General features: G+C 28.8%; 4 protein-coding genes and 1 non-coding gene across 5 annotated transcripts; 3 read left to right on the forward strand and 2 right to left on the reverse strand.

The window, feature by feature from the left end:
• Positions 1 to 6,014: 6,014 nt before the first annotated feature.
• LOC113857693 (zingipain-2-like) lies at positions 6,015 to 9,752 on the forward strand. The gene is made up of 3 exons (XM_027489824.1): positions 6,015 to 6,459; positions 7,128 to 7,719; positions 9,683 to 9,752. The coding sequence occupies exons 1-3, from the start codon at positions 6,015 to 6,017 to the stop codon at positions 9,750 to 9,752; spliced, it is 1,107 nt and encodes a 368-aa protein (XP_027345625.1).
• Positions 9,511 to 12,732, reverse strand: LOC113857694 (glucosidase 2 subunit beta). The gene is made up of 6 exons (XM_027489825.1): positions 12,543 to 12,732; positions 12,245 to 12,358; positions 11,580 to 11,675; positions 10,911 to 11,063; positions 10,690 to 10,833; positions 9,511 to 9,873 (listed from the first exon to the last, which is right to left on the reverse strand). Exons 1-5 carry the CDS (start codon positions 12,652 to 12,654, stop codon positions 10,730 to 10,732), a joined length of 579 nt encoding a protein of 192 aa, XP_027345626.1. The 5' UTR covers positions 12,655 to 12,732; the 3' UTR covers positions 9,511 to 9,873; positions 10,690 to 10,729.
• Positions 12,733 to 14,709: 1,977 nt separating this feature from the next.
• On the reverse strand, positions 14,710 to 15,387 carry LOC113859668 (LOB domain-containing protein 22). The gene has a single exon (XM_027492381.1). It carries the CDS (start codon positions 15,385 to 15,387, stop codon positions 14,710 to 14,712), a length of 678 nt encoding a protein of 225 aa, XP_027348182.1.
• Positions 15,388 to 17,891: 2,504 nt separating this feature from the next.
• LOC113858796 (rac-like GTP-binding protein RAC2) lies at positions 17,892 to 20,315 on the forward strand. The gene is made up of 7 exons (XM_027491548.1): positions 17,892 to 17,990; positions 18,092 to 18,179; positions 18,486 to 18,595; positions 18,691 to 18,754; positions 18,850 to 18,914; positions 19,019 to 19,084; positions 20,214 to 20,315. The coding sequence occupies exons 1-7, from the start codon at positions 17,892 to 17,894 to the stop codon at positions 20,313 to 20,315; spliced, it is 594 nt and encodes a 197-aa protein (XP_027347349.1).
• Positions 20,316 to 21,500: 1,185 nt separating this feature from the next.
• On the forward strand, positions 21,501 to 21,573 carry TRNAR-CCU. The gene has a single exon. It is a non-coding gene; the product is annotated as a tRNA-Arg (tRNA).
• Positions 21,574 to 21,647: the final 74 nt, after the last annotated feature.

The raw sequence follows: 21,647 nt of genomic DNA on the forward strand, positions 1-21,647 counted from the left end.
GAGAAGAAATTGAAACAATGCATATCACCTAGACAAACCAGATGAACCCCACTAACCCAACCTTTTTATAAATACATATATCCAGAAACCACAGGGAATGTTAGAGGGAAGAAAGCCACAAGAACATAAATCACATAATGATCAACTGTTTAATTTTTTAAATTTTTTTTATAAGATGTGCATAATACTATAATTTTGTTTTGGGGGTTTAAAATCCCAATAAATCTCTGGGGTATCTGCATCTATGTGTTTGTGCAGTGGGGTCACATGGAAGAGAGAGAGATTGGACAGCTATGAACAGCTGGGAGGAGAAAGGTTGGGTCTCCTCAACTCAACGGCATTACTGGAAAGTCGCCAGTGGTTTAATTATAATAACTAGTGGGAATCAGCCACCACGTGCCCTTGTGACCGTCTCTTTAGTAGGGTGCCCTTATAATAATAGTCTCATCATTTTATACTTTACCTTTGTCATCTGCTTATTATGATATTATCCCCCTCTACTCTACACTAATTTTAACCATTAAGGTTTATGCCTTAAACAAGATTAACATGATTTTATCTTTTATCTTTTTTTTCTCATTATCATGTTCAGTTAACCCATCTAGAAGAATTGGTTTTGTTAACTAATTAAGTGCTTGTTTGAATCCATGATAAGAATACAATCCTTTCAACAAGAATTCTTTTACGTCAAAAGAGATTATTTCAACTGTGATTCCCGTACATTGAAAAGGTATAAACTCCGTTCCACGCTTAAACAAAAAGAGCCTAATTATTTGGTCAAAATTTTCTCTTGCAATAATTAGGCACGGTAAAATGATTGGAGATAGGGAAGTAAAAAGAGATTCAACCTCATAACTAACCAATTTAAATATGCTTGAAGTAGACATAATACGGTTAAATGATTAAAAGATGAAACAAAATTAGGTAACTGATTTGAATGAATGGTGTCGACGTTCTATGCAAACTTTTAAAGAAATGTCTCCAGGACAAAGGTATGATAACCCCACTTGAGGTTGAGGGGGTTAGTCATTGGTGAAAACATATTTGAGATAGCTAGGATCTTTGTTCAATGATAAAAAGTTCTATATTGGTGAAATAATAACAAATTAAATGCTATATAAACAAGAAAACCATGAGTATAAATTGTCTAAACTCATTGGATTTGAGAAAGAATGTTAAATGATAAAAAGTTTTGAATTTGCATGAAAGAATACGTAAAAAATAGTCATAAGTCTGAATCATCTAAAATATTTTAGATAAATAGATAATGTTCAAATTTAGGGTCAATCTCTCTTAACAGTAAATACATATTCAAAATTCTAATATGATGTCAAAATTTAATAAAAAAAAAATTTGAAGACAAAAAATAATAATAGTAAAAGACCCAAAATAAAAAAGGAAGTCAAGCTGAATAAAAAAAATAAAAGGACTAAAAAAATACATGTATAGATATCGAAACTTAAATTACAAACTCATATTTTAAAAGTTATAAGATCTTTTTATCATCTAACAATTTTATCTTAGTGAAAAACGAAGATCACGAGCTTACCGGAGTTATGCATGGGGTGTGATGAATTACACTATTAATCATTGAATTAATTAATGTTGACCTTTGTAATAAAATGGAAAAGAAAATTGTAGGTGCAGTAATAGAAATAAGTAGAAATTGTGTGGACTAGTGGAATTTGGGACATGAGCTGTGAAGATGAAAAAAGAGGGCTTCTTGTAATGGATCATTTTATGCGCCCATGTGAATTGTTTGCACGAACTATGCTTTCTTTGCTTTGTCCACAAACCATTCCCACATGTAGGGTATATGCTTCTTTCTCTGTGGACGTGCTTATCTACGTGCCTATATGTTTCTAGGTTCCTTCTTCCATGATCTTATCTTAAGTGCAACTCATGTTGTTTTTAATGGAGAAAGTACGTAGTTTGACAAAACTTCAAATCATGATTAAGAAGGTGCTTTGAATATATAAAATTGCCACCTTCTAAATCAAGGAAGTGCTTGCCAATAGAGCATCTTCGCGGATGGATTTCATATTAATCAATGGCATCCATGTGTGTGGGGTCTTGTCTTCTCCTTCGACCCCTTCTGTATCATATAAAATAATATCATTAGTGATGTGCCTTGCGAGTTGGCTGAATTGGTGAGATCAAACTCCATCCATATAAATATATAAAGCTTTTTTAGTTTCAGTTCCTAACATCATTGATATCATTATAACCCCTCGTGTAGGTAAACCCATGCCTACTTATTAATTATACCTTCTTCGTTGCAAAATATGTGTTTTGCTAGCTAATCAGTATAAGGATACTGTTCAAAAAGTTAATTAATGATTTTATTATTGTTAGGGAAATATTTGAGCACTGGAATTTAATCTAGATAGGGTGATTAGGATTGTCATTGTAATTTACAACATGTATGATAGTCGTGTACACAAACTTGTGTGAAGAGTGATATTTTGTATCGTTAAGGAATCTAAAATAGATGTGAGAAAGATAGCGACAAACAAAAAATGATATATATGATAAGAAAATAAAGAAAAATAAAAAGAGTAGATGATGTAAAAAAATTGAGGTGTAAAAATATTATTATTTTAAGAACCTATTTAAAAGACTTTATGAATAGTTTATAAAAAATTACTTATAACTCATGTAAGTTATTTTTAACTTATTTTAATAATTTTTTATATTATTTATTAAAATAAGTTATTTTTATCTTTTTTTTTTATTAATTTTATTTTGAAAAATAATTTATTAAATAACTGCTTAAATAAATAGGTATCCAGATACCACCAATAACACCTCTTAAGTGATAAATATATTTAACATATAAAACATATAGTTAGAAATAAATTATATCTTTAGATTAAAGATAAATTAAATGAGAGAGCTTAAAAAATAGAAAAACATAAGTAATTTATAATTTATAATTTATAAAAATGTTATTTATTTTTTATATTAATTTTTTTAAAAAAGATTACCTAAAGTGAGTCTTAGTATGATTAAATCTATTATTAATAGAAATAAACTAGTACGTATTTTAATATATTATACAAGTATTTTAATATAGATAAAATATAAAAAATATAAATTAAAAATTAAAAATATTTGACAGAAGATAAGTGTAGACAACAAATAAAATTGACATGATAATAAAAAATAAACTAAAATATAAAAAATGCATCTTATTAATGATTTCAAATGTCTCATTATGTCTATTATTAATTGAAAATTTAAGTGCTAACAACAGAACTTAAGGAAGGAAAACTCTGTTCTGAGGGGGAAAAAAAAGTAATTTAAAAAAGTATTAATTTAATTAGGCGAACACAAAATTATGTTGTTTGTATATGTATGGTTAAATCATGAATTAAAATTAATTAAATGGAAAATAAGGAATTGACGGAAATCACAGATGTTTGATATACAATTTTATTGTCGGTCTATTTTCGTCAACTCTCTTGTACTCTGCAGTAATTTTCTTTAATTTATATATATATGTTGCAATTACGATGGATCCTTGCAAAATGTTTGTCGTGCACCTAAAACTAAGGGTTCCTTTATTTATGTTTTTTTAAAAGCAATTTTTTATTAAAAAGGTTTTTAAATATAATGATTATTTACTATTTTTAAAAAATAATTTTATTATTTTTTAGAGGTTAAAAGTAGTTTTTTAATTAAAAAATAATAATATTAGATTTTTTATTTTATTTTGAACTTAGTCAAATGTGCTTAAGGGAGACATCTATATTAACGTGAGTTAGAAGAATCCAAACCATTTTAGATGAGAAGAAACCTTATCTACATTTTTTTTGGGCTTTTAAATAAGGTACTAATTAATAAGAAGTTCGATAGTCTTTATTATTAAATACTTACAATTTTTATGAATTTTATTTTATTTGTCCTTAAAAAAATCGAATTGTTGGGATCCATATAAATTAAAACTAGTAAGGGAATAAGCAATTCTTTTAATTAACATATTTTAGTCTTTTTTTAATTTAATATAACTATTCTTATTAGTTTGTGTGATTTAATTAAAAATGTCTCATAAAAAATTCAAAAGGAATGATTTGTAAGTGAAAAGCCAAAATAGTCTTTTCAACTAATGAAATTTATATTTGCTTCTAATTTATGGAACCTTTAAAATTTTAAGGTAAAACTAAAAATGCTAATATGTAGGTGCTTAAGAATAGATTAGATGATCGATGAAGCTTTTGGAAAAGCTAAGATGTATAAATTAATTACGCTAATTAAAGTAATTACTAGTCTAACCTGTCAATTACTACGCATCACGTGATGATAATTTAAATAATTTGGAGAAAAAAACATGTTAATATTCTACGTGCTATTTATCTATATGATTTATAATATATTAAAACTAAGACATGAGTTGTAATGTTTGCTCTAACTCTGTTAAATCAACATTTTTTGTTGTGGTGTCACTTCCTACTATTTCACTATCTTCTCATATTTTAGAACCTTCATACCACTTCCCATTCTTTAATTACAATTATATATGCTCTTAACTATCACAAATAAAATATTCATAGTTAATTGCATGAGCAGAAGTTTACAAACTCTTAATTATGATATGCAAAATCTAATTGCTACATAAACAAATGGTTTCTGCAAAATACAAAAGTTGTTTGCTATAGAGCAAGTGATGCTCTCCACCAATCCCGTAAACTATAGGCTCATAGACGTTCAAGACACATAAGACGCAAGCTACAACCACCATAAGAAGAATCTATTATTTATCACCCACCTAATTCCTCTGCTAAAAAGGTAATATCAATTATATTATTATGTTTGATATACTTGATGTTATATATTAATTTAATAAATATAAAAATATATTTCACCGTACAGTGTGTGGATCTAAATCTAGTTAATTAATTTAATTCCTAATACAGATTTTATTTTATTTTTTAAAGGTTTGGTAATTAATTTTAAGCTTATACTTTTTCAACTTCGCCTAACTTCGTCACTCATAATGATAAAAAAAAAAGACTCATTGGAGAAGATATTAACTATTAAAATAAGTAATTTTTTATTTTAAAAAATAATAAATAGTTATAACTAAAAGTGAATTTAGTGTAATATAAAGGAATATTCAAATCCTATAACGATTATCACTTAAAAAAGAAATTCTTCGACATATTTAACACCGATTCAAAGTTCTTAAATTGATTACAAGAACTCTCTAACGTTTCTTATGTATTATATGTAAGCTTTTTTGGGTTGTAAAAACTTAAGAATTCCACAACACGTCACTAAGGTCATGTAGAGAAAATGAAGTGTAAAAGTCTTGTCTTGTTAAAACTCTCACACACAAAAGACATGAACACAAGTAGATATTTATATAATTAAAACGCTTCTAAGTAGAAGTGTATGATGACTTCCAATGCGTAGAGAAAAAAAACATGAAATAAACAAACATAAGTATGTGTTGTGTTATGATATACATCAACTTATATTTTAGTTAGAGTATATAAGAAAACTATATTTTTGGTGCATTTTATAAATATTATTATTATTATTTTCTAAATCATTTTTTAAAAGAATTAGTGAATGCATATTAAAAAAATTTGGTATGTGTATCTAGTACAAATATATTTTTTATATAAAAATAAGAATACTCTTTTATATGAAAATGACAAAAAAATGTTATCTATTAAATTTTATAAGAATGGAAAATATTAAAATAGAATAATTATGTGAGCTTTTTTTTTTATTATATGACTTTATTAAGTGATTATATAATATCTAATAACTTTTTAATTTTAATAATTCATACAGATTTACATGAATGGTAAAAAATAAAAATTATTTTTTGATCACATAACTACTAAAAAAATATGATGTCTATTAATAAGATTTAATAATTTATATTTTATTTGCATTGTTTTCATTTATCATAAAAATAAAGTATTTTCACCATGAATAATTCTTTGTGTGTATATATATGGATTTGTGGTACCGTTCTCCATTTGCATTGAGAACTAGCCATGATGAAAACTACGACATTAACCTATGGTATGTTCAATCTTTTTATCTTGTACAATACATGGACAAGTATAAGTGCAAGTGAATGGCCTCCAAAACACAAGTATGATTCATCCAATCCAAAAGCCATGAGGGTGAGGTTTGAAACATGGCTGAAACGACATGGTCGAAATTACTTAGATAAAGAAGAATGGAAAGTTCGTTTTGGCATTTACCAAGCAAATGTTAAGTTTATAGAATTCGAAAACTCTCAAAAGAACTCCTACAATCTCACAGACAACAAATTTGCCGATCTTACAAATGAAGAGTTTAAAAGTACCTACCTGGGTTTTAAACCTAGGTTGCTTTCACATACAGGATTCAAGTATCATGAACATGGGGATCTTCCAGAAAGCAAGGATTGGAGGAAGGAAGGAGCCGTAACTGGCATCAAGGATCAAGGCGAATGTGGTAAAGTTTCTAGCAATACAAGTGCATGGTTTAGGGACTCCGAATTACATTTTGTTTTTCAATTCCATAGATTATGCAGTTAAGCTATATTACTAAACATATATTTATGTTTAAAATAAATTTTCATTTGGAACTTCAACATGGTCAATCTCCTAATTCAGCACTTTGATCATAGTATAGGGACGTGCCTCAATAGCTCAATTGTTTTAAAAAATACATCACATGTTTTTCTCTTTTTCTTTGAAAATTTCATACAACTTAAGGAACATTCTTACAATAACAATACTCAGTGAGGTGGCGGAGAGCATCTTTTAACTTTGTTTAAATTCTATATGGACTATAAATATGAGCAAACCAGGATAAATTTTTTGGGTTAAGTTTGGTTCAAACTCAATTTTAAAATAGTACCAAAGTTTATCGTAGATTAAAATTGAGTCATCCTTTATTATAAAAGAAAATAATCTGATCCTACGAATTTTTCTAATGCAATTAATTTAGTCTTGTAAATTTTCTAGTGCAATTTACTTATTCTATGACTTGTTTGATACAATATATATATTATATATATATATAATATCCACGATCCAAATGTTTACAGTAAAGCTAGTTTTTGGAATTGAGTTTGATATAAGTCCAAATTTAAGAAACTTTTTTGATGTTGTATGCAGGAAGTTGTTGGGCATTCTCAGCAGTGGCAGCTGTAGAAGGCATTAACAAAATAAAATTAGGGAAATTAGTATCTCTCTCTGAACAAGAACTAGTAGACTGTGATGTTGATAATGGAAATCAAGGTTGTGAAGGTGGCCTAATGGAGAAAGCGTTTACATTCATCAAAGAGAATGGTGGGCTAACCACAGCAAAAGACTACCCTTATAAAGGGGTTGATGGCACTTGTAACAGAGAAAAAACTAAACATCATGTTGTTAATATAAGTGGCTATGAAAATGTACCTGCCAATAATGAGTCTATGCTTAAAGCTGCAGCTGCAAATCAACCTGTTTCTGTGGGAATTGATGCTGGAAGTTATACATTTCAGCTTTATTCAGAAGGTGTTTTCTCTGGCGTTTGTGGAAAGCAACTCAATCATGGGGTAACCATAGTTGGGTATGGATCAGAAGAAAATGGTGATAAATATTGGATTGTGAAGAATTCATGGGGTGCTGACTGGGGCGAATTTGGTTATATTAGGATCAAACGTGACACTTTTGATAAAGCTGGTACTTGTGGCATTGCCATGGAAGCTAGCTACCCTGTTAAAAAGTAAGTAGTGTTTGGAACAAGGTAAAAAAATCTCTAAATTTAAATTCATCACAAAAGTTATGCCTAATAGCATTGAAATAAACGTGAATCTATGTATTTAAATACAGATCTATACATACTTGAACACAAAACTAAACATTTTATGAGTAATTATTGTAGAATGAAATTTGTTATTTAAACAAATTCATTTAATTAATAATTTCTTGAAAAATTCAAGTATGGCACTGAAGCCATTAGATTCAAAGACTAGAATTTTTTTTTTATAGATTATACATTAGGGACTAAAGGATAAATGTTAAGTTAGTGGTATTGCCCTAGTGAAAAGGGAAATAAAAAAGACGAGCTGTTTTAAATTTTATATGAACTCTATTTCCTTAAATTTGGGTGACGAGCATACTTTGATGTTTGATAAAGTGGATTCAGGTGAGTGGAACAAAAGTGAAGTCAATTACAAGGTTAACAACTACATAGAAATCAAGCCTTGATTACTCTGCAGAAGTAGACATAACATCTCCCACCAAATAATATCATATGATGCATTTATTGCACATAAAGTTACATTATTTGCCTCTAACATAAATCAAATTATTATTATTATTACAATTTCTTTAATATACGTCTCAAGAATAGACAATTAAAAATTAATAATTATATTTTAAAAAAATTATAACATTTAATATTATTAATTCATTAAATTTTATAACTTTTATTAAAATTTATTATATATAAATTTTTATTATACGTCTTAAACAAACATTAAAAAATAAATCATTATTACTGTTATGAAAATGTTAACCAGCAGTGTTAAGACATTGGTCAAGAAATTGAAACTAAAAAGTTTTCATAAAAAATATAATCAATACACTTTGCTGTGATTTTTAATAAAATCTCATCGTAATTTTTAATAAAAAAATTATTTATTCATTCTTTTATTTTGACCAAAGTCCTTAATATGACCCTTGTTATTATTATTGGTTTTCAACCAACAATCTGTTTTTACTCTCCTATTCCCTTTGCCACCGTACTAAATAACTAGCACCATTTGAATCAGGCTATGGAGGAAAATTAATTCAAGTGCCAAATACTATCCATTTTCGTTATATATACTCACTCTTGTTTTTTATGACTTCATATATCATATCACATTCCCAAGTATTTGGCAAATCCAAGATCTGACTGTCACATTCTCTGGCTCCAAGTGCAAGATTGAAAAGAATTATGACACCAAAATTCAGATGCCAAAGCCTTTGCAATATAGGCCCAGTATAGCATTAAGAACTGTACTTAGTTCACTCTTAATCATTTAACAGCTAAGATTTAAGCGCAATACTAAAAAAAACAAAACTTAGCTCAAAACACCATAGGTGCTTTTGATAGTGTTTTCTAATTAAGATTGGAATCTCATCATGATAATATGTGCTAAACTTTAATACCATATTTTATTGCGTGAATTACCAAAATAAAACTCTTGATTAAAGAACAACACAAAAAACATATTTAATACTACACCTAAAATTTGTCCTATTAAAAATCTAATCCAACTTTCACTCACTAATACTGAAAAAACTATTTTCAGCCAACACTGGGGGAATTAAACAATAATAATAGTTTAACTCCTGACAGTTTCTCAATTTGATCAATTTTCCATTGATGAGAAAATTTCACAATGTTTTCCTTATATGCAGGTAAACAATTGATCATGTTTAATCTTTATTTTTCATTTGATTAATAACGTTATGGTTACAAGCTAATTTCAATTTAATTGAACAAATGAGCAAGAAGAGCTAATTGATAACAATTATCCTCGTTGGACAAAATTTATATTATTGTGTCATGATTTGGTACACTTGCAAAATAAAACTGTTCAGTCACCACGTTATGACTGTCAAATCTAACAGCGTAAAACTGTTTCCAGCAAAACAGTAATCACAACAGCTTTCTATATTTCCCTATTTGAGTGTAGTGCTGCCAACAACATCACTAGTTTTCCTACACCATTTGCTTCATTAAGTACATGTTTGATTCTCTGTTGAATTTGCACGTTAACGCATAAGCTTCATTTATAGCATCCACTTAAACACGTTTTCTTGGTATCTAATACGGTTCCAAACAGACTAAATCCAGTGTCACTGAAAGTCCTCCTGAATCTGCATGCTGCACCATTAACAACGCTGTAACTCTCTAAATCAGGAATATATCATACTCTATCCATGCCCTTCAGAACTTCAACAATATTGTAATATTAAATCATCAATAATTAGCACTTGAGTTGTGGGAAAATGGAGAAAAGAAAGAAAAAGGAATTGAAATTTGACAGGACTCCAAGGAAATAAGAAAATTAGGAATTTTCTCATAGTCTCAAAAAAAACTTGGGAATTTTCTCATTGGTTCCGAAAAAGGTAACAGATGAAGAAGAAATCTATAGTGCAATGTTGATCCAATTCCCATTAGTGATAAATTAATATAGTATTGTAGCGCAAACATGATGAAACCTGCAGAAGTTTGTCAAAAAGATACTATATTGATCAATATGGACAAATGGCTAGAAAGTATATATATGGCTGGCATCCATGGAGACTGTACAATATATATATATATATATATATATCATGTTATGCTCTTCAACTTAATCCTAGTGCCTCAATGATACAGAGACAACCAATCAAATTGAAAAAAAAAATTTGGAAATAAAGGCTTTATATCTTGGAAGTTGTACACCCTGCAAGATATCGTTTTTTTGCATATCTTTCCAGCATGAAAACAAATTCAAAAAAGTGATAAATTCCATGATGACATGCTTTTCTTTTTTAATTTTTGCTTGTTCTCACTCTTTCTGTTTTTCCTTAAAAAACTAGGGAAAGTTCTCAACTTATGCATTGAGTCCTGATATCATTTAACTGGGAAGTACAGGAAACCAAAATCAGGGAAAACTAATGAAGGGAAAATGAAGAAAATATTTCAATATATTACCACAGTTTAGCGTTAGGTAAACAGCAATGTCTCTTTTGATTCAATTGTAACGCCTCTTTCTAGATCTGGTGTGCCATCGACAGCTCCAGAGAAATACCAGAAGAATAACTAGAACCACTTGTAGAGTAATTGCAAACTTCAAACCTGAACCAGAAAGTTTCAGGGTTTATTTAGCTAAAAGATTCTATATACATGAAAAAAATTATTGGATAACAAGTTACCAGTAAGGTTATAAATTGATTCCTCTGACTTTACTCCATTTTTGGTTTCTTTAGAATTGCAGTTGCTAATCATGTTCTCAGCATTCCCACCCATGACACATGTGTTGGGGCAACAAATGATTCCATCATATTCATCACTCCCATCACAACAATCTGCAGCAATGTTATATGAGAAGTGGAACACAAAGTTGAAGGCAGAAGAAGCCTAAACATCTTGATCCCCAGGGAAATTTTAACTTAATTGCCAATTTACTTATCTGAAAGCAGATCACTCATGCGAAATGTTCAGTTCCAACATAATTCAGGTAATAATGAATTTATATCTATAAAATCATTTAATCTGAAATAGGTAATGCAATTAAAACAGGTAAGACCAGTAAGAAACAATATACCAAAAGCCAATTAAAATTTTATTTATTTACATCTGGCAGTTGAATCCATTTACTGTGGAAAACATCAAGAATTTGTTGCAATTCACTGTTTAGACTATTTCATAGGAAGGCATGAAAGTTCCATTATTTTTAGAAAATAATGCCTTCAGGTAGTAACTGAAAAGATCTTTTGTCCATTCCTTTGACTTGGCAAAATGCCAAAGACAAGTGCAAAATGCTATAAAAACTCTATAGAAAGAGGAATACAAGGTATAAAAGCACAGAAGGAAATGCTTACCACAAAAATGATCATTAACATGAGAAGAAACTATAAACTGTGGCTTGCTTCCTAGGTTTCTGCAATAAAACTTTCCGGCGGAGCAAGCTGAAGTACCTGTGGTTAAAAATGCACAACAATATCCTAACAAGTTATAAATGGTATGAAAACCCACCTCATGATTTTGACACTGTACATGAAAAGGTAAGAAAATTATGACATTGAAAGCCAGAGAAACAACCAAATTATCATCATTTTGCATAAGATCAAAGAACAAAAGCTAATTATATTATAAAATAAGTTTGAAGGTAAAGAACTATTTTTCTTCTCAAATTTTGAAGGGTAAGATATGCTTTTAGTTCATATAATCAAATTTTGATCCTCATAAATTTTAAAAACTTTTAAAAATATTCCTTATTACCGCTTTAGAATGGTCGCCAAAGTGAAATGGTTAGATATATGCCACTCCATCACAAAATAAAATAGCTAAATATATGTCATGCATTACAAAATAAAATAACAAGGACCATTTAAAAAATCTTAATGATCAAAATTAACAGAAAAAACTAATGAACTACAACCAAATTTAGTCATATTCACAGGAATAAAAACATATTTAAGCCAATTTTCAATACTTTCAATAGAGAATAGTAACAGAACCATACAAAATTTATTATCTGCCATACCAGGTTCATCAGTACCATCAGGGCAGTCGCAGAAATTGTCATTGAGATGATCTCTGGAGAAGGATTTTGATCCATCCTTGCACTTGATCACCTGAGAGCTGTAATATTTCTCATCTGCACCACAAAATCCAATTCAGGATTCACCCAAATAAGAAAGGGTCTTCCTTTATTAAAAATCACATTTCGGGTGTATTAAAAATTACACGAAAGATCATTAACAACATTTTTTAATAATATTTTTTTTTTTATAATATAGGAAGGTGTTTGAAGCAAAAGGGGTAGATGGAGAGGTAGGTACCTAAAGGGTGAACGCCACGGAGAGAAGGGTGTGAGAGACAACATGCGACAGAAGCGATGAGAAGAAAACATGCGGAGTGGAAACATAGGAAGCATTGCGGCTCCATGTTCATGTGAATCTGTTCTCTCCGCCAGAGAAGCCAATCCAGTTTTCGAGACTCACATTTTGTTGACTTGACTTCGACTTCAACTCTCCAAAGCAATTTATTTCTTACGATTAATAATTAGTAATAAATTAACAAGTTGCTACTCACTTTTAAAGCTTTAATACAAAAATTATTTTTTAATGAAATTTTTTTTTTAAATCTTTAAATTCAGTCCTTACTCCTTGAAGCTGAAGTTAATGAATCTCGTTATTTAAAAAAGAAAAAAAAAATTATATGCTAGGGTTAATTTATTAATCATTATTCTAAGGTGAGGGTAATAATTAAAGAAATCATATTTATTTTATGTTCATATTTTTTATATATATTATATGTATGAGTTTAGATATGATTTTGATTTAAATAATCAAATTTTGAATTTAGCTTTAACTTATTTTAAAAGTGTAACGCGGATTATCAGTGTCTCGTTGTAAAAAACTTTGATGAACTAGTTATGTTATTGATTTATGTAAAAAGTAATTAATTTTAAAGTCAATGATAGTATATGCTAATTAACAATAAATTTAATTATTAAAATGTCAATATTAATCATTAAAAAAATGAGAATTGAGATACTTCTGGTTTTGGGCGTATTTGGCCTAACTTAAACATTTGACCCAGTATTACTAATTACATGGCCTTTCAGTTGGGTTTAAGTACAAATTATTTTAATTTTCAATTCTTTATTGATAATTTGTTGTAAAAAAAAATGTTCTATAATTATCCGTGAAAAAATATTTTTATTTTATTTCATATTTTTAATTTTATATTTTAGTATTTAATAATCAAATAAATTAAAAACTGAGAATTATTTATTATATTTTAAGATGGCAAGAGAAGGTAGAAAATATCTTGCGATAAGATATTATTAACTCCCAAGTAATTACAAGCTCAACCAATGTACTGAAAAAAGGAAGAAATTTGAATAATTTTAATTAATAATAGCTACCTATAAGGATTTGATAGAATCTTCCACTTTATTTATTTTTTTAAGTTCCTTTCTCAATTTTGAAATTTCAAATCTAAATGTAAAACATCCTTTGAACAACATCATCCATAGCAAATGTATAGTATATAAGAATGCATTGTTGTCACCCCATATCCTCTCTTCCACGTCTTCTTGTTCATTGATTGAATTGATCACCTAAAAACACGAAAAAGAAAAACAGTTAAATTTTTTGTGAATTAAAAATTATGAAATCCTTAAAGAGGAAAAATTCCTAGTTAAGATGTTGTTTGTTATAAGGAATTCGCTCAGTTCTTTCCATTGTTTGTGAATTCAAATTTGAAAATTTTCAAACTTGAGATATTGAACTCGCTTTGTTTATATTTTTAAAAGAATTATTAAAAACATGTTTAAAAATTTAAAATAATTGTGCCAATTTTTACAAACAAAAGTATAAAAAAAGTTGAAGTACGTTTCGTTTGATATTTTTTGAGAAATAATAAAAAATTATTTAAAATATCGTATTAAATAAAGTGTCGCCATATTTTTTTAATATTTTTAAATATACTAATGATCTTATTAGCTAGATTTTTACTAAAATAATTAAATTTAGAAGTAGGATGATATACAAATTTTTTCTCCATTTTATCTTTACTTGCATACAAGTACTTTTTGTTTGTATTGTAACTATGATTTATATTTTTTATTATTAGTATGTACTTTATTGTTATTAATATTATTAAAATTTACATTATTATTATTTTTGTCATTTTTGTAATCTCCATTCATTAATATATTTATTTTAATTATTTTTATCACTTTATTCATTAATAATTCTATTTGTATCATTATTACCACTATCATTATTATAATTACAATTATCATCATTGTCTATCATCTTTCTAGTACGTCATTGTTACTATTCTTATTTTTATTCTTATTATTATTATTATTATTATCATTATTATTATAATATTATATTTTTCTCTTTTCTAATTTATTATCTTATTCATCATTCCCTTATTCTAACCACTAAAGGTGTCATTGACTAAAACTAATTACAAGAGTAAAACAAAAACTTAGAAACCACATAATAGAGCAGTGATAACAACCCATACCTCATAAAGGAAAAAGAGAATTATACTGATCAATCTATGGCAACAAAAATCATTGATACCTGCAATAAAGTATGGTTGAGAGTGCTGCTGAAACGGCATGACAACTTCCGGCCTTATGTTCTGAAACTCTTGTAAATAATTGGAACAATAAGTACTATAAATGTTAGAATCAATAATACCATTCTTATTCCCATGAAGATAATCCAAAGCATTGTCAACTTCTGCTTTGTGTTCCCCTTTGGTACCATTGCAAGCAATCAAATCTTGTACAGACTTTAATCCTAGAGGGGGCAATTGCAGCAAATGGTTTTGGCCTCTGAATCTCTTAAGTTCATCTAACACCTTTTTATACTCATTGTAAACTTTAGTGTATTCTCCATAAGGACCATGTATAGGATCCCTTTGCCTACAACATGCTTCCCAAATCAATGAATCCACAACTCTCCTTCTATCTTCCTCTTTAGCATTCTTTACCAACTTGGTTATGTTGCTAACACCAAAAACCCTGTGTACAGCATGAAACTCACGGTTTCTGTTTGATGGAAAATAAGGTGCCAATATACAATTTTCACTGCATTTCTTCCTTTGATGCTTGCATGCTGCACATGCTGGGTGCATCCCATTAGTATTTCTTTGCATCCTGTAAAGAGATTATAAGTAAATATGATATAAGCTAATCATATATTAGAACATTTTAATTTCAACATTCATAGTGATTTCATGTATGAAATATTCCCCTTTCTTACTCTTCCCTCTTTCATTACCCAATCTTTAAAAGTTAAAGAAAATATTTATGAAGAATAAAAGAAGCTTTTGAAAATTGCAATTATCTAAATTCCCGAAGCAATTTGCATATTTTCTTAAACTATATCAATATAATGTGTAACTCCCTTGTTTTGAGTTGTTAATTGTTATACATGAGGATGATTAATAACCAAGAATAATCTTAAGAAAAGTATGACAGTGCTTGCAATGGCATCACATGAGGGAGGTGCTCCATATATTTAAAGAGGATCTATATATACAAATGCTCTGATTATCCATCTCTTGTTTTTGAGAAGAAAAATACCAAGACAAAACAGAAAAATATAGTCGAATTAAATATATACCTTGATTGGACAATTGTTATTGTGTTCAAGCTAATGAAAAATCAATATCTATATAAGTAAGATATATCTCTGGTACAAAAAAATAGTAACTGTTTTGTTTAGGAAGAGCATGGAAAGATTAAGGTTCATGTCTCTTGGGAGTGATAATTATTTAAGGAGCCCAAAGGAAGAATAATTAAACTCTTTTGGACAAATTAAAAAAATGGAGTGAGATACTCAATTTACCTTAATGAAAAAAATAAAAAACAAAAGAAATAACAGCAACCACAAATTTGGCTTGTCATGTTTCCTCTTGGATTCTGTTCTCTTTTGTTTGGGATCATGTTCAAAATAAAACAAAAACTAACGAGCAATTTCTTAGTTTATCATTTTTTTAAAATTTAATTTTGATATATTTTGTGTATAAAAAATTTAGACTATTATTTAGTAACGTGTTATTGCGTTATTTAAAACATTTGATGCATCAAATTTACTACATAATTGAATGAAAGCATTATATTTGGACTTCAATTAATTATACACACACACATTTCATTCTTTTAACCAGATCTCATTTGTATATATATTATATGTTGTTGACTGATTAAACTTTTAGTAGTTGCACATGCAGCTTTGTGATGAAAGTCACGGAACCAATCATGTAAGCATGTTCTTGATGTGAAGCAAACTGGTAACTTTAACATTTTTTTATTGTATATTATTATGATCTTGTTTGTGAACAATTGTAAAGTAAAAATGTCATATATATATATATATATATATCGCATTTTTCAAAATAATTTTTGAGATAGATGGTGTTGGTCATCAGTATGCAAGCAAACAAGCAGATGTTCAAAAGAAAAATCTTCAAGTTTGTGATTCAAGTTAAAAATGATGTTTGGATAGGTCCAATTATTTGTTGTTTTCAGGGTTTTGAAGACAATACCAAGTTTTATTAAAAATAAAAAACAATTGGACCAATATCACTAATTTTTAATAATCCATTTTTTTTAAATAGTTTAAGTTTGGTTTTCATTTGGGCCACACTAATTGGATCTTGTGCACAGGCCTAGTGAGAGCCTGGATTGAGTGTCCATTTGAAGTACACCAAAATTTTACTTTGGTTTGAATGAAGTAAAAAGGTGACAAAGAACGAAAATTAAGCAATGCAATAACATTTTTTTTTCTCATATTTTGACAAAAAATTGATTCTTCATTATCAAAATTCATCCAGGATATTTATTTAAGAATTATAATATTTTTACAACAAATTTTTATAATACTTTTTACAATTCATTTTCTCTCTTTTATTTTATCACTAATTTCATTACATACTTTTATCTCTTCTCTCTGTCTCTCTAATTAGAAAAAAAAAACTTTTACAAACTTAATGTGTAATTATAATTTCTCTTTTCAAAATTGTAGCTTAACTCTTGCTTTTGAGTTCCGATCCCATGTTTCAGTATCACACATAATTCGGCTTTTTATAATGAAAGTGTGTAAAATTTGTGCACTAAAATTACAGAAAAGGAGAATTCAGTATAATGTGGTGCTTGTAAAATTTTAATGCAGTGTAACCAATTGATACTTTATGACATCACATAATGTATAAATTCCAGCTTTTCTTTTGCCATTGCTTAATTAAAACGGTTCTGATCCTCTTAATTATATCATTTATGGCATTAGATTTTGAGTTGCCAACTTAGCCAAGAAAAGTTCACTAAATACTCATTATGCACTATGATCTCCCTTGTATAATACTTAATAAATTAGCACAGTTCCAGCACCAAACGCATCCTTTGATGGTCTTATGCTTTGGCCTTCTCCTTAAAGAAACAGAAAGCCAAATGCAATAATGATAAAAATAAAAGGACACACTAAAGTTGGTGCTTAGGGGCTTGTATTATTAAATGCTTCTCTCCCCCTCCATTTCCATTCAAAATTCAAAATTACCCACTTACCCTTCGGTTTTAATTCCAAATTTTTAAGTGAAGGAAACATTAAGAGCTTGTAGTGATGGAAGGAAGAAAACGGTAGATTACACATTATTGAAAGATGAGCACAGCAAGATTCATTAAGTGTGTTACAGTTGGTGATGGAGCTGTGGGAAAGACTTGTATGCTCATCTCTTACACTAGCAACACATTTCCCACGGTATGATAAGGCATGATGATCATGTTTTGGTGTTTTGAACATGTAAATTTTGTTTGTGTTTTATCAACAAGAAATTCACTTGTTCTCCTTGTAAAATCTAGGATTATGTTCCTACAGTTTTTGACAATTTTAGTGCAAATGTGGTGGTTGATGGCAGCACAGTTAACCTGGGATTGTGGGACACTGCTGGTAAGCATCATAGATGATAAAACTTTTGGCTGCTATCTATGACACCTTCAAGCCAGCACTTGAAATGTGCATGGTAGTAAAAATTATTAAGACTTTTAGTAGCACGTTTGGTTCAGCTTAATTCTTAGAAAATAATCACTTATTTTTCAAGAGCTCTATTAGGAAGCTGAAAGAAATATGCAACTACTTTTAAAAAATAAGCTGAACCAAAAATGTACAAATTGTATATTTGTGAAATCTTACTCCTTAATTTTTCATCTAGATTATGTCATACTTTACTCATTTATTTTAGCTTCATGAATTCAGGACAGGAGGATTACAACAGGCTTAGGCCATTGAGCTATAGAGGAGCAGATGTGTTCTTGCTGGCCTTTTCTCTCATCAGCAAAGCCAGCTATGAAAATATATCAAAAAAGGTTCTTCTAATCATCAACATCTCTCTCTCTCTTAAGGCAAAAAGAATCTTTTTTGTTGTAACCAACGAATCTGAAACCTGGCCAATTGAATGCAGTGGATTTCTGAACTGAGACATTATGCCCCGAGTGTGCCAATTGTACTTGTGGGAACTAAACTTGGTATCATCTAAAACTATATAATTACTTAACAATTAGACATCAATTACTTAAGCTAGTAGTTTACCTGCATTGTTATTTTATTTTGGTTGACAAAGATTTGAGGGAAGACAAACAGTATTTGATCGATCATCCTGGTGCCACACCTATAACTACTGCTCAGGCAAGTCAATTCTAACCGACACATTTTCTTGTTGGGGGCATTGAGGCATAGGATTTTTTTGTTTCCATTTGGAATTCACCTAACTCACATCAAATGTTGGGCAGGGAGAAGAATTGAAGAAGGCAATTGGTGCTGCAGTGTACATAGAGTGTAGCTCAAAGACTCAGCAGGTTCATATTTTCTTTTTTTCTGTTTCTTTTTTTGTTCAGATGCATGTGGCCAAACCTGTTTTTAATGTGCTTAGCCACTGAAGATTATAGAAGAATATGTTCAAGTTACCAATCAAAACCAGGACATAAAAAATGTTATAGTTATGAACATTGTTTTAAAAAAATAATGACGATAATGATCATGTATTTAAAGTTAGATGCATAAATTTGAAAGAGCATTAGGCTTTAATAACTTAGAAATTTAATTGTTAATTTGGTAGGTTAATTAGGTAGATGCAAGAATACTTTTCTTATGTTTTTAATCTTTTCATAAATTTTAATAAGACAGTTGACTACGTATCTTTTCAATAGAAGTTTTGCAAACTCTGAGAAAATTGACACTGTATAAAAGAAAAAGAGCCATATGAAAGAGAAAGAAGGTGTTTTTAATGTAGATTAAAGAGTAAGGAGGGATGAAATGAAAGAACACAATGAACATTCGACATTGAGCTTCCTTTGCGAAAACGCTTCCATTACCCTGTAAGGTTATGTTAAATTTTGTCATTAAAACTTATCTAGGTTTGAAACTTTTGAATTCTTGTAAATAGCTTAGCTTAACAAAATTTTACTCGTTACATTTTTTCCCCATCATTTTGACCTTCCATGTCTTATATATAACTTTATTAAAATCAGGAATAATTTGTATTATTATTAAGAATGATATGGAGTACTATGTTATTACACAAATTAAAAAAAAGTGTGTAAAAATACAATTTGCCCAAAAATTATATATAATCCAAAGATTCAATTTTTTTAATTATGTGAGTCCAGTGGGTACAAAGTTTAAAAATCAGTGGTGCATTTGCCCAAATTAGGCACAGCTTCCCTTCTTCCCAGAATAGAATATTTTCTGAATTAGATTAATATTTGTCATTTTGCTGCAGATGCCAGAACACTTAAAAGTAAAATCATGATTTTCTTGAAAAATATGCAGTTATATAGAAATTATATTAGTAGTATAGATAAACCACTCTCACAAAATTCTTCATATTGGCGTCAAGTTATCAACTTACACACCAAAGTACAAACTTGGTAGTAAATTGGAATTGTAGCCTTAGCCTAATTTTATGTCTTTGCTTCAATGTTTCAGAATGTGAAGACCGTGTTTGATGCTGCAATCAAGGTTGTCTTGCAGCCACCTAAGCCAAAGAAAAAATCAAAGAAGAACAACAAAGCTTGCGTTTTCCTCTGATTCAAGCTATTGAATTGCAATTGCATATTTTATTTCATGAATTTTTTAGACCATATGTACTGCAAACTCTACTAAAAGTATGTTTAGTTCAGCTTAAATTTAGAAAAACCATCATTTATTTTTCAAAAGATCTCTCAACATATTAAAAATAAATAAATGACTATTTTATAAAAATAAGCTGAACTAAACATGCACCATTTTATTCTCCAATATATCTCTACTTGATGAAAGTAGACTCAATTCAAGATTATGATGTGAAAATTATAATATTAGTCACCACTTTGATGTTAAGGTATAAACTCCATGTCTTTCCATTATTCAGAAACTGTCCTACCAAATTTTGTTTGAAATTTCTATCAAAGACTCTGTTAATCATATGCTTCACCTGTTTCAAATCACTGCCTTCTTCTGATCTCAGCGGACATTGAATCAAAGTTAATTTTGAACCCACATAAAATTGCAATGGTAAACTATGAATGTCATAGATGCTGACCAAACCCAGTAGCTTATTATTGGTACTTATGAGTGATTAAATATAGCTGCAAAAGAGGTCATATTTGAATCTGAATTTGGGTTGCACGCAGAATTGTTCTGTCATTAATATTTTGATTTACTTTATGAGATGAAAAATTAAATATAAAAAATAATCGTGTGATGCAAGGATTTATGTAATTATTCAATATAGAATGATTATGGGTTAGTTAGTCACAAGTTTAGTTCACATAACCTTAATAAAGGAAGGCCTGATCCTGGAGAATCACACAACTACCTTAGCATCTCAATGAAGTAGTTAACCACTTTTTTTTTTTTTTTTTAAATAAACAACCATTGTTCATTAAGAATTGTGCATTGAAGATTAACAGATGTGGAGAGCTAAATAGACACAGTTACTTAATGATGCAACTATTTACAAAAAAACAAAATAAATTATGGGACTGAGTAGCAAAATTTAAAATTAAAAAGTTAATAATGTATAAACATGAAATAATTTGCGAGATTAATTTTATATATATATAACGAGTTTCATGATCGTAGTTGAGAGTTGCTTAAATATAAAAAAATGATGTATTACCGTAGAATTCACATAAAAATTATAAAATAAATTAAACAACTTGAAAGACTTTCACCATTAAAAATGATCTTACTAAGGATATTAAAGTATAAAGAAGTTAAAACTTCAAACTGGCGCTTGTAGCTCAGTGGATAGAGCGTCTGTTTCCTAAGCAGAAGGTCGTAGGTTCGACCCCTACCTGGCGCGCATTTTATAAAAACATTTGTTATAGTTAATAGCAGTTAAAATGCAAGTAAAATCTCCATTTGATTTTAGCAATA

Source organism: Abrus precatorius, unplaced genomic scaffold (assembly GCF_003935025.1).
Source record: "Abrus precatorius isolate BTA unplaced genomic scaffold, Abrus_2018 Scaffold2, whole genome shotgun sequence".
Taxonomy (NCBI): Eukaryota; Viridiplantae; Streptophyta; class Magnoliopsida; order Fabales; family Fabaceae; genus Abrus; species Abrus precatorius.

Coding starts and splice junctions, on each gene's coding strand:
- LOC113857693 (XM_027489824.1), top strand. CDS start 6,015: ATGAAAACTACGACATTAACCTATGGTATGTTCAATCTTTTTATCTTG. Junction 6,460..7,127: donor CAAGGATCAAGGCGAATGTG/GTAAAGTTTCTA, acceptor TGTTGTATGCAG/GAAGTTGTTGGGCATTCTCA. Junction 7,720..9,682: donor GCTAGCTACCCTGTTAAAAA/GTAAGTAGTGTT, acceptor ATTTGAGTGTAG/TGCTGCCAACAACATCACTA.
- LOC113857694 (XM_027489825.1), bottom strand. CDS start 12,654: ATGAACATGGAGCCGCAATGCTTCCTATGTTTCCACTCCGCATGTTTT. Junction 12,359..12,542: donor CCGTGGCGTTCACCCTTTAG/GTACCTACCTCT, acceptor TTTGTGGTGCAG/ATGAGAAATATTACAGCTCT. Junction 11,064..11,579: donor TGTTAATGATCATTTTTGTG/GTAAGCATTTCC, acceptor ACATTGCTGCAG/ATTGTTGTGATGGGAGTGAT.
- LOC113859668 (XM_027492381.1), bottom strand. CDS start 15,387: ATGCAAAGAAATACTAATGGGATGCACCCAGCATGTGCAGCATGCAAG.
- LOC113858796 (XM_027491548.1), top strand. CDS start 17,892: ATGAGCACAGCAAGATTCATTAAGTGTGTTACAGTTGGTGATGGAGCT. Junction 18,755..18,849: donor ACTTGTGGGAACTAAACTTG/GTATCATCTAAA, acceptor TGGTTGACAAAG/ATTTGAGGGAAGACAAACAG. Junction 18,915..19,018: donor CACCTATAACTACTGCTCAG/GCAAGTCAATTC, acceptor AATGTTGGGCAG/GGAGAAGAATTGAAGAAGGC.